The sequence below is a fragment of the Apus apus genome, chromosome 7 (assembly GCF_020740795.1).
Source record: "Apus apus isolate bApuApu2 chromosome 7, bApuApu2.pri.cur, whole genome shotgun sequence".
Classification (NCBI taxonomy): Eukaryota; Metazoa; Chordata; class Aves; order Apodiformes; family Apodidae; genus Apus; species Apus apus.
In genome coordinates, this window is record NC_067288.1 from 26363427 (window position 1) to 26379010 (window position 15584).

Sequence of the window (15584 nt, forward strand, 5' to 3'; positions counted from 1 at the left end):
ACGGAGGACTACAGGTCCCGGCGTGCCCCGCGGCGGGAGCGGGGCGGCCATGGCGGCCCGGAGGCGCAGGGCCCCTCCGGACGAAGGGAAGCGCTGCACAGCCCCACGAAGCCAGGCGGGCCCGGGAAAGAGGAGGGGACCTGCTCCTGGAAGCTCCCGGGGCTGCGCAGCCCGTTCCTCAGGTCAGCCGGCAAACCCTGCCTCGCCTCCACCTTCACGCCTCAAGAGGGCCCGATCGTTAACCGAGTAAGGAAGCACCTTCAGGAAACTTTATTCAGAGGGAAAAGAGCAGGGGGGGAGTGAGGATTTAAAAAAAAAAAACAAATAAACCAAAAAACAAACCAACCCTGCTGTACAGAACTAAGAGCAGTTCACTCTCCTTATGGAACCAACCAGTCAGTCTCTGGTAGGATGTCTGTAAATCCACGGGACATCTCTGCCTGGGTTGTTGCTTTTTCCCAAACAAACATCCCCTGTTCTTGCACGTCCCGTGGTCTTCAGTGACAAAATGTAAAATAAAATGACTGTACAGATGGAGAAACGGGCAGTGTAACCTGAAACAGACAAACAATGTTACAGCTCCTCAGGGGAGGACACAGTAAGGCACATTTATATCTAAATACTAAAATTCATTACAATCCTACTCAATCTGAATAGGCACCCGGGATGAGAAACTGATGTTGCAGGAGGAAAGCTGCTAGGCCTGTTTGGCTAGGTTTCATTCATACTTTTTTAATCTAGTATCACTTCTAGTCAGTAAATACTCCAACCTTCACACACAGACTTGGGGCTGGTTGTACTTGCAGGGGCCTGGTCTCTGCACGTCTATCAGCCTTTTCCTGGACTTGCTCCACAGCTCATCTCTCCAGCAGAATTTGAATGTCATCTGCTGCTGGCAGCATTCCCAGCTACCAGGAAACAAAACCCCAAACCATCCCACACAAGGAATGCAGTCCGGCTCAGGCTCTGACTCAGCCTTGCTCAGGGAGCACAGGATGTCCTCGTACCCAGAGCTCCTGCTCTGAAAACACTGTCACAAGCAGCAAGGGGGATAAAAACCAATTTACTTTTTAACATTTAAAGGAAAGGAAAACAGGAGTATAATAGTTTATTGCTTAAGTTTTACTTTTGTAAGGGATTGAGGGAAAAAAACATCTTTGAAATGACCTATGGGACTGAGTAGACATGTTTCTTTGTCAAGAGAAAACCTCAAAGAAAAGGAGGATAACATGTCTTTGTTCCTCAGAGTCTTTTATGTTTTTGTGGCTATATTTAAAACTGGAATAAAAGTTATTAAATGGTATTTAGATGTAGGCAACATCTGACAAAACTGTTCCACTCAACCACGGTAATGGGGAAAAGGTTCCAAGATGTCTGTGATGATTACAGAAGAAACTTTAGATGGGATCCTCACCTTATTTAGTGACTCCTTGTTGTTACTGTTGTTTTATTGTGAGCAGGGATAATAGGTGCAGGAAAATCCAGTTCAGGAGCATCAAAAAAGTATGCCTGCATTTTTTACAGAGGAGAAAAAAATGTTTAGAGAGAAAACAACAGTTCTGCCTCATCCCAGCACTCACTTTCCACACCCACAGTTCACAAGGTACAGACACAGCACTGAAATGGCAAATGTGGATCTTCTCTGGTTTTATCAGAGACAGTCAACTAAAATGGTGCTCTAAACTGTACTTTTAAATATAACAGTTAGCAGCTAAGGCCTTGGAAAAGACCTGCACTGGTGTTTATTTGACTGTTGGCTGTTTTAACTGATGAAGCTCCAAGCAGTCTCTGCTGGCAGGAGCACCACTGAAGTCAGCTGCAAGTCTGCTGCCAACACAGGGCCTGTGTTTGCCTTCACCTCCCTGCAGACTGAGCTGTGGGGATCTCTGGAAGTTGGGATGGGGGAACAGAACTGAAGCCTGGATGGTATCATCCTACCTACTGCAACAAAGAGACAAAAGAAAATGTCTCATCTTGAAGTATTTCTGTAGCATTAGGGTCTTTTCACAATGCTGACACAGTACTAAGTTTAGCAGGTTTGCTTTCAGACACAAAACTCTTAAGTACAAACTACATATTGATCATTTAATCATCTTAAAGGACTAACTAAGCACAGTCTCATTGGATACAGTCAAGATTAACACTTTGCTGAAACTATGGTAACTCCAGATAAATTTAAAACTATTCTGTAAGTGATTTTGTCCTAAAGACAGCGGGCACTGCTGAAGTCAGATTGGCATCAATTTTTTCTATGTTTGAATCACAGAATGTTAGAAGTTGGAAGGGACCTCTAGAGATCATCTAGTCTAATCCCCCTGCCAAAGCAGGACCACCCAGGGCAGGTCACACAGGAACACGTCCAGGTGGGTTTTGAAAGCCTCCAAAGAAGGAGACTCCACAACCTCTCTGGGCAGCCTGTCCCAGGGCTCTGTCAGCCTTTACTTCAGTAAAGAAGTTTCTCCTCATGTTGAGGTGGAACTTCCTGTGTTCTAGCTTATACTCATTGCTCCTTTTCCCATTACTGGACATTACCGAAAAGAGACCAGCCCCTTCCTCTTGACACCCACTCCTCAGATATTTATAGATATTAATAAAATCCCCTCTCAGCCTTCTCTTCTCAAGACTAAACAGCCCAGGTCTCCCATCCTTTCTTCATAGGAGAGATGTTCAAGTCCCTTAATCATCCTCATAGCTCTCCAGTAGATCCCTGTCTCTCTTGACATGTTTGGAGAGTTTACTTTCGAGTTCTTTTGGAAGTTGTATCGCTTTTCTAAAAACTACTTGAAAGCAACCAGCCAGCTCCTCCTTCTCTGCACTGCAATGTGTCACCAGCCCCAGGAAGTCAGAGATTAGAGAAGAGGGAAGGCAGTGTCCTACCAAACAGCCGACAGCCAGCAGAGCATGAAGCAGAACAATGGTCCCCACGGTGGCCAGCGCAATCCTCCGGTTGTCATCACGGACAGCAGGCCAGAAGGTCATCACCAGAACAGACCCCGAGAGGCCCAGGGAGAAGATCATCAGGACCCAGCGCACCACTTTTTCTGGTATGATCCATAAAATCTATAAAAGGGAGGGAGATGACTGTTTAAAGAGACTGTGTGGAAAAGGGGTTCATTCATTGAACACGTGCTGCAAGATTTCAGCACTTCCAGCCAATTTGTGCTTAAATTAACTCACCCCTTATCTGATGAGTTTGTTATTTGAGGAACAGGAAGAGCAGTGAGGAGCTTTCCTCCAGAACACAACAAGAGTATGTCCCCTGAGTTATGGGACTCCCTCCAAGGCCCACCCCCTCTGCCCAAGCAGCCCAGGATTGCCTATGCCAAGGGGACTTTTCCTCACAGCCATCAGCATTGCCACCCCAAACACTGATGTCTGTACCCTAGGGAAACAAATATCCCAATTCCTGGATTTGCCTGCCAAGCTCACCAGCCTTACTTGGATTTGCTGCCTCTGGGGAAATGACCTGAACTTTTTCAGGACACACAATCTGTCTTTAAATTCTACAAGCTTAAACAAAAAGCTTTATGCTAGCCAAGCAAAAGGAGCAAGTGATTTGCCCGGTCCCCAAGACTTTGACTAATATGAACAATATTGGGGCTGTTTAGTCTGGAGAAAAGGAGGCTGAGGGGAGACCTCATTGCCCTCTACAGCCACCTGAAAGGACGTTGTAAAGAGGCAGACACTGGTCTCTTCTCACAAGTAACTGGTGATAGAACAAGAGGAAGTGGCCTCAAGCTGCACCAGGGGAGTTTCAGACTAGACATTAGGAAGAACTTTTTCACTGAAAGGGTTGTCAGACATTGGAACCTGCTGCCCAGGGAGGTGGCTGAGTCACCATCCCTGGATGTGTTTAGGAGTCTAGATGTGGTGCTCAGGGACATGGCTCAGTGCTGGACTTGGCAGAGTAGGGTTAATGGTTGGACTTGATGACTTTAAAGGCCTTTTCCAACCTAAGTGATTCTATGAATATGATAAGAAATAGCAAATTTTCTAAACCAGGACCTTTTTGCAGGGCATGTAACAGAAGTGGACTCCTCAGGCCACACGTACCGCTGTGGGAATGTAAATGAAGAGGGAGTAGCCATAGACACACACTATCTCCAGGAACGAGTAGGAGACAATGTTCATGACTCTACTGTTCCTCCACATCAGGAATCCCCAGAGAGCAAGGGGAACAAGCCAAGCATAGGCATAAATCGTTGTTGCTGCTATGGACACTGGAAATAAAACAAAAGATTTTACTTCAAATACCAGCCAGAAGCAAATGTGTAGAAGCATTAGCCCAAAAACTAGAAAGCTACCTTAGAAGTTAACATCAAAATATAAATTATGAGTTATTAAAAGCTGGTAACTTTGCATTTATATCCAGTTTACACTCGCTACTTTGCCAGCATTTCAAGTCAGTTTAAAAGTAAAAACCCCAGAAAGTATTCTCTTGATAAACAATTTTCAGTTTCCTTATTACACCTGTGTACAAAGTGCTGTTGGTTTCCATGTGAAAGGAAGAATCACAGAGGAAAGAAAAACTTAAGTTAAAAATAGAAATTCAGCTACTAACAGTTACTGAATGATTAGCATAGAATGCAGACATGCTAAAGAAATTGAAGAGAACACAAACATGAGTGCCAAATCTGAAATTATTCATGTGACTGGATTCCCACAGTGTTTTTCCAAGTACACTGTGGATTTTAGGAACAATCAAAAGTCACGTTCCTCTGCAGGGACAGCAGCCTCCTTCAGACTACAAGGACAGGTACTGACAATTGCTTCCTCATTCCGAGTTCTCTATCAGCTTAGCATCTCTTTTGCTTATTTTTAAGTTTGCCAGAAGGTAACGAGCCCCAGCCCTCAGTAGGTCTAGTATATGAGTAAAATCCTAATTCAGTAATTTTCTGTCTGAGGCCTGCAGGTTCCTCAGAGGCCATGAGCCCAGAAAGACACCTACAGAAGCACCACAGTGGCGTTCCCTCTCTACACAAAGGGGCATTCACTAAAGCTAGAAAAATACCTGCTCTAATTACTCCTGCCTGCACTACTGAACACCTGTAACTATTTTCTGCTCAGGTTCTGCCATTTACAGGCCACTTTAAGCACTTGTTTCACATCTCTAAAAAATTAAACCAAAAGACTCTGCTAAATCGAAGCTGCGACCTATTTTTACATTCCTTCATTAAAAAAAAACAACTCCAAACCCCCTCCCCAAAACCAAAACCCACCAAACTCAGGACTGTATCAATGACTTACAAACCTTTTCTGAACTCGGGCACATAGTGGTACGTTGGCTTGCCCAGATGGATGAAGAAATTTGAGAGATTGCCACTGACAGCAATGGTAAAGACGAGCGTGGCACATATCCAGAAAGGACCTTAGAAGGACACAAACAAGTTCAATAACAATTCCTCTGCCCTCTTGTTGTTTGTTTTTTTTTAGCAAGTAAAAAGGAGTTCAAACTCAAAACATGTAGCCCAGAAAAGCCCTCCTCACAACTTGAACCTACCATAAAGGTCAGGATTGCTGCGGATATACAGCCTTACAAAGTTCTTCCCTGGTACTGGGAAAACTGAACCTTTGATTCTGTCCAGGACCTATGAAAACAGAGATTTGTCTGACTGAAGATGTAAAAAGGAAAAAAAAAAACCACCCTCAGTATCTGGATAAAGCAAAGCTCAGACAATAGTTCTCCTCTGGAGTGGAGTATTAACCTGGTACGTGTCCACGTCGAAGAACGTCTGATAGTACTCAAATGTCCAGAAAGGGGCACTTTTCTTCTGTCCTGCAAGCAGCTGTGGGGGGGGAAAGGCAACATGAAAAACATGATAAGCATGCAAATTACGTATTGCTAGTTCATTTACACAATAAATTATTTCTGTACCCAGACGAACACAAACTCAACAGGGTGGCACTTACTATACAATTATTCAACAGCTCTAGTATTTGTTAGCAGCAGCTGGTTTCTTATCTCCCTGCAAGCAGAAGAGGGACCTGGGGTTCTAAAGAGCAGCCAGATCCTACCTTCCAACACACCATTTAAAAAAAACATGCCTTCAGACAAGCTCTGGCCGTTTCCAACTTTCCTGCTCTCCTGTCAGAGCCAATCCCACAGCAGGACCAACAGAAACAAACACGGGGCTGGGTTTTCAGCTGCTGCTGCTGTGCTCATCTCCTGGCATATTTACTTAAGCTTAAATCACCACCATTTCAGTACCATTTCCTGGGCTGCAAACCGGAACAACTAAAGAGCCAACACAGGTTTGCTTCTGCCAGCTCGGCTACTGGGAAAGTGTCCTGTGACAGAGAAGTGGCAGAGTCTGAAGTCGCCCAGCATGGATCCCTGGGGTCTTCCAGAAGTACCCCCGCTGGAGGCACTGCGGGGGCAAGAGCGTTACCTCTGTCTTATCGGAGTCATCGGTCCCCAGCAACTCGTCATCCTCCTCTCTCCCTGCTTCTTGCAGACGGCTGTGCTGATTTTTGGGGATTTCAGCCGGCTCGTCGATGCTTATGGTGGTAGCATCAGGATTTGCTGCAAGCAAATTAGCTGCATCGTCAAATTCTGCAAGTAAGCAGACAGGCGATGCTCAAGCTACCGGCGTCTGTGCTCCTGTGGCTCAGAAGAGCCTTGAGGATCCCCAGAACGCCCGAGAAAGGACACACCACTAACCGAGGCGCCGCAACTGCCGCCTGGCGCTTCTTACGGCCCAGACTCACGCGGATCAACCCGAACGTTTCCTCAGGGCACGAAGCGCGAAGCCTCCTGCCCCAGCACGTCCGGGCAGGCCCCAGCCCCCCCCCCCGCCCGAAGAGCACAGCCCCCGCGCCCAGGAAGCCGCGCACAGCCCCCGCGCCGCCCCGCAGCGCGGAGGGGCCCTTCCGTGAGGAACCGAGCGCGGCCCGAGACCGCTCCCCGGCTCCTCCGAGCGCGGCCGCTGCACCTGGGCCCCGCGCCTCCCGTTCACCTTGGAATTTGAGGTCATCCGCGGCCGCCATCCGCCCGCTGGCTCCAGGGGCCGCCCCCGAGGCCCCGGCCCGGCTCCCGCGCCCCCCGCCCCGCGCCCGAACGGCTCCCGCAGCGCCCGCCCCGCGCCTTGACGGGCCCGCAGGCGCAGCCCGGAGCCAGCCAATCAGCAGCCGAGCTGCAGCCAAGCCCCGCCCACTGCAGGGAGCCAACCGGCCAGACGCCGGCCAATCAGAGGCCGCGCCAGGCTTCCGCTGCCGCCACCGCCCGCCCCCTTAAAGGGCCCGCGGCCCCGGGGCTGCACCGCCCCCCGCTACCGAGCGGGTGTCACAGCCGCGGGGCCCGGCTGCTGCGTTTGTGTCACTGCCATGTGCACACATACGTGTGTGTATGGTCCATGATAAATGCACGTTGTACATGTTGATAGTTTGTATTTTTTTATATAATCCTCTATATCGGGGTGCATGGATGTCGGGGATACCCTCCCAGCCCCAACGTGGCACCGAAGGAGGCAGCGCCGCAGGGACCGGCCCCTGTTTGCACAGCACATGCAAAACACAAACGGCTGCAGCAGCCAAGGGGTCGGGCAGGGACACCCGAGAGCTCCAGTCCTGCTCGTGCAGGGTCTGAACCGCTGGCAGGATGGGACCCGCGGGCTCTGAGGGTGAAACTCTTCGCCTGTGGTCCTGGGAAAACACCCTGATTCGGCTCCTCTCACTGATGAAACACACAACATACCTGTCAATAAGCCTTTTAACGGCGCAGCGAGCTCTAAACACTGGGCGTCGCTGTTATTAACGCCTTTGGTGCAGATGGAGATGGTGTGTCCCACGGGCTCCTCACTCACGCAGATGCTGAAGTCCACAGAGGGCTGACAAGCACGCACAGCAGGGCAGGGACTTGGCCAAACACGTGGGTGTTTTTCCTCCCCCTTGCCCTCTCTACCTTTGCCCCCACCACCGCACCGCATTCCCCTCGGAAGCAGCCAGACCTCCTCCACCACGATGTTCAGCATCAGGGTATTCCTACAAAAATTCCTGATTCTCCTGCACGTTACTGCTTGTGTTGTTGTTGGCAAAACTCTGATGATACTGTTCCCCAATGCCATGAAAAGATACATCCTGAAACAGGGCGAGAAGAGCAGGATGAATAAGAATCCGAAGTTCAGCTATGAAAACTGGGGCCCAACCTTTTTCAGCTTCAAGTACTTGCTCTTTGTGCTGAAGGTGAAGTGGAGGAGGCTGGAGGATGAAGCCTATGAGGGATGTCCTGCTCCCAACACACCGGTGGTGACTTCCAAAGGAGAAGTTCGTCACCTCCTTGATTTCCTGCAAGGTCAGTAAATCAGATGTCTGGATGGGTTTGGTTTGTTGAGGTGATGGATCAGAAGAGGCTGCTGAGGGGACAGGGACAGGCAGCTGGGATGAGAGTGCATGACATGGCAGACCCAACCCTCAGCATTCACTTGATGAAAAAGATGCAACACATTCACTCCAGCTGCCTCTTGATTTTAAAAAATAACCTGTATTTATCATCCTGGCTACAATAGTGCTTCACTCCTATAAGCTTATGAACCTCTTGCCTGGAAATACCTCTTCACTGAAAGCCAAGATAATTTATCTTAGGTAGAGAAGTCCCAGAGTCAGAATCTTGTGCCTGACTCAGGACTGTTGGCTGTCCTTCTCTGCATGCACAGACAGACCCACACCAGCTCCCTCAGCCATCCAAAAGCCTAGAAAGCACACGGAGGAGAGATTCCAGGTTCAAAGTAGCTAGAAATAAAGCAGAAGAAAAAGAAGTTGCTCTGTACTTTGCCCACTGCCTCCCACTGAGAGCTCTGCAGAACATGGAATTAATCATTAAGCTGCAGTCTCTATCCCCACGTGAGGGATTACATCCTGCTCTGACTCTGCTTTGCTACACACACACATATATATATATATATGTATGTAGAAAATAGGATGCAAATTTGGAAGAGAGATACGCAATATCTAGAGGAAGGTACTCCTTTTATCAGATTATTTAAGATGTGGATCTGTGCTAGCAGCAGTTTTTGAAGTTAAGCTCAGCCAGAAGGAAGATCTTGAACAAATTCCAGGTAATTTTGCATGACCATACACTAAATAAAAGAGGTGCTTAAAAGTCCTGCAAACTCTCATAAGCAGATGTGAACACCTGTGGGTCCATGCTGTGCTAATTTGTAAGCAACTGCATAGACACTTTTGCCAGTGGCTTGTTTAACATTAGTTTAATAAATAATACTATATAACCAGATTTCTGTTTGGACAGGAAACTGCAGGAATGTATTGAAAGCATGAAAGCCTGTGATGCATGACTGGAAAGTGCAGCTTCCACTCAGCTCTGCTAGATCTGACACCTCTGCCAAGAAGCATGTCCAATGGTTCATTAAACAGCATTAAGACATCTCTGAACCACTGTCCTTTGAAAAACCTCGCAGACAATCACATTTAGTTTGAAGTTCCTTCACATGAAGGTCCTGGGGGAGGCTGTGATGTGCCACATGCTGTACAGCCATTTTAGAGCAGTTCCCTATCCCAAGATGATGGTAACTTGGGAACTGGCTCTGGTGATGAGGACAGGAGATGAGCTGTGGGACTGCACGGGGCCTTCTGCTTTTATGGGCAAAGGAAAGGGTTGCCCTTGGTTAAGCTCATGGCTGGATGGGGCCAAGGTCAGATCCAGGCTTGGGAAAATAAAGCATCTTTGTGCCTGTTTTGCATGGGTGCAGATGTTCTGCTGCTGGTTTTAATGTCCTAAGAGGAAACTCCTGGGGCGAGTTACCTGCTGTTGCCCAGAAAACTCTGCAGGGGCTCAATTCAATGCATTCATTTAATCCTGCCCTTCCACCACTAATTTAACCACAAACTATCCCTTTTTTTTTTTCTCCAGATAACCGACCTTTAATCCTCAACTTTGGAAGTTGCACCTGACCTTCCTTTATGCTAAAATTTGATGAGTTTAACAAGCTCATCAAAGATTTCAGCTCCATAGCAGATTTCCTCATCATCTACATCGAAGAAGCTCACGCAGTAGGTACAGTGCAAACACCACAGTAATGCCCACCAAAACTTCAGAGCTGTGATCACTCCCTTTAGGAAGAAGAGTATCTTAGCAAAGGAGGGAACTGCAAACAGGATCTTCTTCAGATCAAAACCAGCACCACCAAATATAAGCACCAGTTTGTGTCCCTAATCCTCCAAAGATTTTACTCACACATCTGACTTTACGCTGAGCTACTCCTGCTGAAGATGCTCATCTCAGTGAAGGTCGTGGTTATATCTTTACCAAACTTCCTCAGTGTTAGTACAGCTCCTTTTGGAGGGAAATAAAAAAAAAGCATTTCATAGAAAAAAGGTTAAGTGTATAAGGCCAGTGTGTGTTACATGTTTTTTTTAAAAAAAAAAAACAAAACCCACAGGATAATTAGTATAAATTATTTTTAACACGTCTCAAAACAGGATACGGACTCTAATTTGAAGAATTTAGCCAATAAACCATTCACACTCTTTTATCTACGCTAAGTAACACATTGGCACTGATGTTATGCCAGGGTGAAGGTGGTCTCCTAACAGGTAACATTTACAGTTTTCAAGTTTTCTAACAATACATCACTTTCAGTAGTTGAGAAGCAGGTAATAACTACCTGATACAGATCTAGGGTTGATTTACATGGGGAAATTCCAGCTAAAATACATCAAATATTTGCAAGTCCAGGGCAAGGGGAAAATACAGTTTGCAGAAATTAAAATAAATTATATATATATATATATATATGGACCATTTCTTTGAAAAGCTCTAGTGCTTTTGTATTCTGAGGGGAGGCTTTCATTTCATGGCAAGTTTTGGAGTAAATGGCAGTATTTTCTTATTCATTTTTGGGATATGACACACAGTACATCTCCACTCTTCACACCTCTTCAGAATGTTCCTTGCTTAAACCCCTTTCTCGTTTGTTTTAGATGGATGGGCTTTCAAAAACAATATCATTATTAAAAATCACAGAAGCCTTGAAGATCGAAAACTTGCAGCACAATTTCTTCAGAAAAATAATCCTTTATGTCCAGTGGTTTTAGACACTATGGAAAACCTGAGCAGTTCAAAATATGCTGCATTACCAGAACGACTGTATCTACTTCAGGGAGGGAAGGTCATCTACAAGGTAAAAAACACCAACAATAATAATGAGCACAATATATGGAGATTTTTAAATTTTAAAGTAATTGGATAATTCCTTACACTTAACTCAGTATTTCATTCTATTTGAGAGCTACAACTGCCACAATTCACTGTAGCTGTGGAGAGAAAACAACTTGCAGCAAGAGTAGTCTGGGCCTTCATAATGTACATATTTGATGTACACCTAAGTCTTGCTCAAATATTTATCTTTTGGCTCACTAGGAAACCTAAGTACATCTAAGCTGTGAGATCCAGGAACACTTCCCAGCTCCAGGATCCAGAGGCTGGCCCTATCCCAGTTATGCAGCAGGGTGTAGCCTGTGCCTACACCATCTCCCACACAGTGGCTGTTGTGGAGAGGAAACCCAAACACAACCAACCACAGTTCTAGTGCAACTCCTGTGCTCTAGCAGACTTCTGCTTTGCCTACTTGACCATCAGTTGTATTGTCTTTGCAGGGAGGAGTGGGGCCTTGGAATTACCACCCCCAGGAAATACGGGCAATCCTGGAAAAAATGGAATAGAAAAAGAAGAGGACTTCAGAGGAAAAGCTCTCTGGATAAAAAAGCTCAATGAGTAAGTTTTCACAGACAGAAGAAGAAAAAAGAATTTAAAATAACAACAGAGACAACAAGAATCTAAAGAACAACCACTACAGCCTCTACTACTGCATTGCAGTATCTTACCATGCTTAAACCACATGCACTAAGAGTAGTGGGTCCATTGAGCCATCAGGACTGGATACCAAGCTTCACATTGGTGAGGAGTATCATGCAGGATAAACTTCAGGGGTGGTGACATTTCCAAAAGTCGACTGGCATGCAAAACAACCCATTTCACATTATTAGGATTCTCTTCTATACCTGGAATTTTCCCGGATGTTCATTTCCACCGACTTCAGAAGGCTTCTGAATAAGACAATCTCTATCAATATTTGTTTCTATTAATATTTGTGATGACAGTCACAGCACAAAGCACAGAGGGCTGCGACCTGATTGTAGGAAATATTGATAGAAACAGGATTGATCTGCAATTATTAAAAATCTATCATAACACTACACTTGTCTTCAGATTATGTGTCTCCTCACCCCAGCCATCCCCAGTTATTTCTAACCATTAGTAGACATTTATATTAATTCTATTAATCTTGAACAATTTGAGTTGATGAGAAAGAATTTGAGAGAAGGAAGTAATACCTTCCATGTGAATATTTCACCCTTTTTTTTGTATTTAATTCAGAGAACGTGGAAAACATTTGACAAGAAAACAAGTTTTAATTAATATTTTAAGAAAGCCTGATATAAACATACTCATTTACATGGACTCAGTTATGTTTTAGGGTAACAGTCTAGGTTATAAAACTAGAAAGCTGTTACTACAGCTAACAGGAGTATTGCATTACTTACATTAAAATAACAGGGAATGCATACTACATCCACATCTTCAAAACACACTTTAATACCAGGTTTTAATAATAATAAATATTCTCTGCACTACAGATACCAAATAGAATTTCTTTATAAAAAAACCTGAGGTATAAATTTAAGCTAAACCTAAGTGTTTTCTGCTGTGCCCTCTGCCATCACCCGGTGCACAGATACAAAGTGATCAAAGGCTGATTTGATGATGAAACGCAAGTAAGTGGCTGGGAAATCAGGAAGCTGTAAAGGGAGGAAAAAAAAAAAAAAATCACTGCATTCTTTGTAGGAACATAACTATCAGAATGAATTTGCAGAAGTTTGTCAGACAAAAGGATCTTGATATTTCTGTGTCTGCTTTCAAATTACACACAAATCAAGCTCTTTTAGTCATCTCGCCAGCTTCAGAGTTTTTTCAGATGGCAGGAAATTAAAAAAATTCCCATCCTCCCCAAATACTGCAGCCTGAAAGGCACCAACTGAAGGAGCAAAGATTGCCACAGCTCTGGAAAGAGCTCTTTTACAGTTAGGAGCAGAAGGCAGGTGCAATTTCAAACCATAATCTACAAAGGAGCAGTTGGAAACTGCAATTTCATACCATGATCCTGCACCTCACACCAACTTAGCAATAACTGTAAATAAAGACATGCTTTGCTTTTTCATGGTTTCTCCCCAGTTAAGTCTAGACATCTGATCTCATGAACCACTACTGGTGTACACTGTAAATACTCACTGGGAATTCTTCCATTTGAAGCTGTCCTTCTGTGTGCTGCAAATCTGGAAAAGGTATTTTAAAGCAAAAGATGAAGAATAATGTACAATGCTGTGAAAAGTTTTCACAGAGTTCAAGAGAGTTAAGGACTGTGAACTTATGCTGCATATAGAAATAGCTTTTTTTTTTTTTTCACAAGGTGATTTAAGACAGCAAATAATTTTTGCAATATTCCAGTGTGTATATATCCCATTCATTACACTGTTTTATGAAATATCACCCGAGAGGCATTAACAAAAAAAACAACAAAACAAACCAAAGCAACCAAACAGTGCAAGAAATGGCACTCTGTTGTACTATCTAAGTCTGTTTTTAATTCTTGGAACATAAAAAGTGTGTGCACAAGTAGTGCTTGTAGCCCTTAAGCAGAATTTTACATCTCCAAACTGCTGCAGAGACCAGCAGTGTTCATAAACTTAACTCAGATGTGCCTGTTACATTAATGTCTAATAAAATAATCATCAAGACACACTTCAGCAAATAGACATGGGGTTAAAATTACTCACTCAAAAAGATCAACAATATTCCCACAAAATCCCTGCTGCTCCAGGTTCAGAATCTTACCTTTTTCAACGCACTGTTCAAAACCTACTGGGTCTTCAGACACACTTCTTTCAATCCTTAAAGTCTGCACTAAAATAGAAGCATATATTTACAATATTAACACAAATTCTAGTTCTTTATTGATACTTATATTTATTTCATCACTTTTCACCTAGAAAGCACTTAAAAGCATTAACTAACACATTCTGGATTACAGGACTGTAAGACAACCACCATCCTCACGTTCTGGGTTGGACAAACAAATGCTCATGCCTTTTGTGCAGCATTTGCTAATAATGGTCAAGCTCCTGCCTCCACACTCCGACCTTGTAGCAGCCCTTTAGGTTTTAAAACTCACATTTTCCAAAAAAGGAATGAGGGTTCTGTTCTGCAAAATTGTAAAAATCAGTATTCAAAATAAATGAGGGAAACACTAAGTACAGTAGCCATGTCCATTAAATTAGATCAGCCATCACTGTGTGACAGAACAGTTAATTAGAAGCTCAATGCAAGGTGTTTTAAGAACAAAGTAAGGGGGGGGGAGACTTTCCAGCTTCTTCTGATTTATGACAAACTTTGGATGTGTAGGACAACTGCTTTGGTAAGCTAAAAGAAACTTAAACAATTAAACTAAGCTTTATGTATCTGCCTTAAGTGAGTGCTCACGGAACGGGACGCTGCCGGGAAAACGTGCCCACAGGCACACACACCTTTTCACACCCCACCTGTCACACACACCTTTTCACACCCCACCTGTCACACACACCTTTTCACACCCCACCTGTCACACCCTGCAACGGGCGAAATCTTACCCAAGTAGCACTGGATTGCGACTTTGCTGATCTTCACACGTTTAGGAAAACCGATGATGAACTCCTGCGGGAACATGCCAGTCGTCGTCCAAAACGTGCTTGAACTTCTGCGGAGAAAAAAGGACGAAGCCCTCACCTGTGGCTTCCCACCCCCCACCATCTTACATGACATTTATCACATCAAAAGCTGCAAAGCCGTATTTATTCGGGGTATTTTAGGCAAAACCCTGCACGGATCACCAGGGCAGCTTTCTGGAGCCGTCAGTACTTTAAGGCTCGGGCTGGATGCCCGAGCAGCACCGCAGCGGGGCTCACGAGGGGCGCGGGTGTGACCCAGAAAACGAGCTCAGCGATGCGGCAAGACCAGAGAGGAGGCAGGGCCCGGGGGTGCGGGGGGCCCGGGGGTGCGGGGGGCCCGGTAAGGGCAGTGCCGGGGCCCGGGGCAGCCGCTGCCCGCCCGCAGCCCCCCACGGCAGCTCCGCGCCCCTCTCACCCGTCCGCCACGTTCTCGGGGGGGTGCTCCTCGTCGCCGGAGGTGGCCAGGACGACGGCAGCCCCCGCGGAGCTCAGGCACCAGTCGGCAGCTCCCATCGCGGCGGGCCGGACGGGAAGGAAGGCCGGGCCCGCCGCTACCAGGCAACGGCGGCGGCCCCGCTCCGCCCGGCCCTGCCGCCGCCGGCCCCGCGCCCCGGAGAAGCGGAGCAGCGGGAGCCTCTCACGGCCCCGGCGCCGCTTCTCCCCGCCGGCCCCGCCGCCTCCCAGGGGTACCGCGCCGAGGAGCGGGAGGCGGGCGGGCAGGAAGCTGGATCCTGAGACCTGCCCCCCCGCAGGGCGCGGGGGCTGAGCGAGCGCGCACCGCCCCAGCCCGCAGCGCCGCTCCCGCCGTG

General features: G+C 46.2%; 3 protein-coding genes across 6 annotated transcripts; 1 reads left to right on the plus strand and 2 right to left on the minus strand.

Moving 5' to 3' along the window:
* Positions 1-255: 255 nt before the first annotated feature.
* On the minus strand, positions 256-7051 carry YIPF1 (Yip1 domain family member 1). 3 transcript variants are annotated; one of them, XM_051625066.1, is made up of 9 exons: positions 6957-7051; positions 6390-6523; positions 5706-5786; positions 5501-5588; positions 5252-5368; positions 4054-4220; positions 2878-3060; positions 1415-1509; positions 256-554 (listed from the first exon to the last, which is right to left on the minus strand). In XM_051625066.1, the coding sequence occupies exons 1-8, from the start codon at positions 6985-6987 to the stop codon at positions 1420-1422; spliced, it is 891 nt and encodes a 296-aa protein (XP_051481026.1). In that variant the 5' UTR covers positions 6988-7051; the 3' UTR covers positions 256-554; positions 1415-1419. The 3 variants fall into 3 exon arrangements, with proteins under 3 accessions (XP_051481026.1, XP_051481025.1, XP_051481027.1); XM_051625065.1 differs by having other exon boundaries at positions 6390-6553; XM_051625067.1 differs by lacking the exon at positions 256-554 and having other exon boundaries at positions 1413-1509.
* Positions 7052-7893: 842 nt separating this feature from the next.
* Positions 7894-12210, plus strand: DIO1 (iodothyronine deiodinase 1). Of its 2 annotated transcripts, XM_051625068.1 has the most exons (4): positions 7898-8290; positions 9866-10009; positions 10936-11135; positions 11611-12210. In XM_051625068.1, exons 1-4 carry the CDS (start codon positions 7960-7962, stop codon positions 11674-11676), a joined length of 741 nt encoding a protein of 246 aa, XP_051481028.1. In that variant the 5' UTR covers positions 7898-7959; the 3' UTR covers positions 11677-12210. The 2 variants fall into 2 exon arrangements, with proteins under 2 accessions (XP_051481029.1, XP_051481028.1); XM_051625069.1 differs by lacking the exon at positions 11611-12210 and having other exon boundaries at positions 7894-8290; positions 9866-10005; positions 10936-11130.
* Positions 12211-12406: 196 nt separating this feature from the next.
* IFT25 (intraflagellar transport 25) lies at positions 12407-15549 on the minus strand. Its single transcript, XM_051625070.1, has 5 exons — positions 15191-15549; positions 14698-14804; positions 13907-13975; positions 13304-13347; positions 12407-12813 (listed from the first exon to the last, which is right to left on the minus strand). Exons 1-5 carry the CDS (start codon positions 15286-15288, stop codon positions 12706-12708), a joined length of 426 nt encoding a protein of 141 aa, XP_051481030.1. The 5' UTR covers positions 15289-15549; the 3' UTR covers positions 12407-12705.
* Positions 15550-15584: the final 35 nt, after the last annotated feature.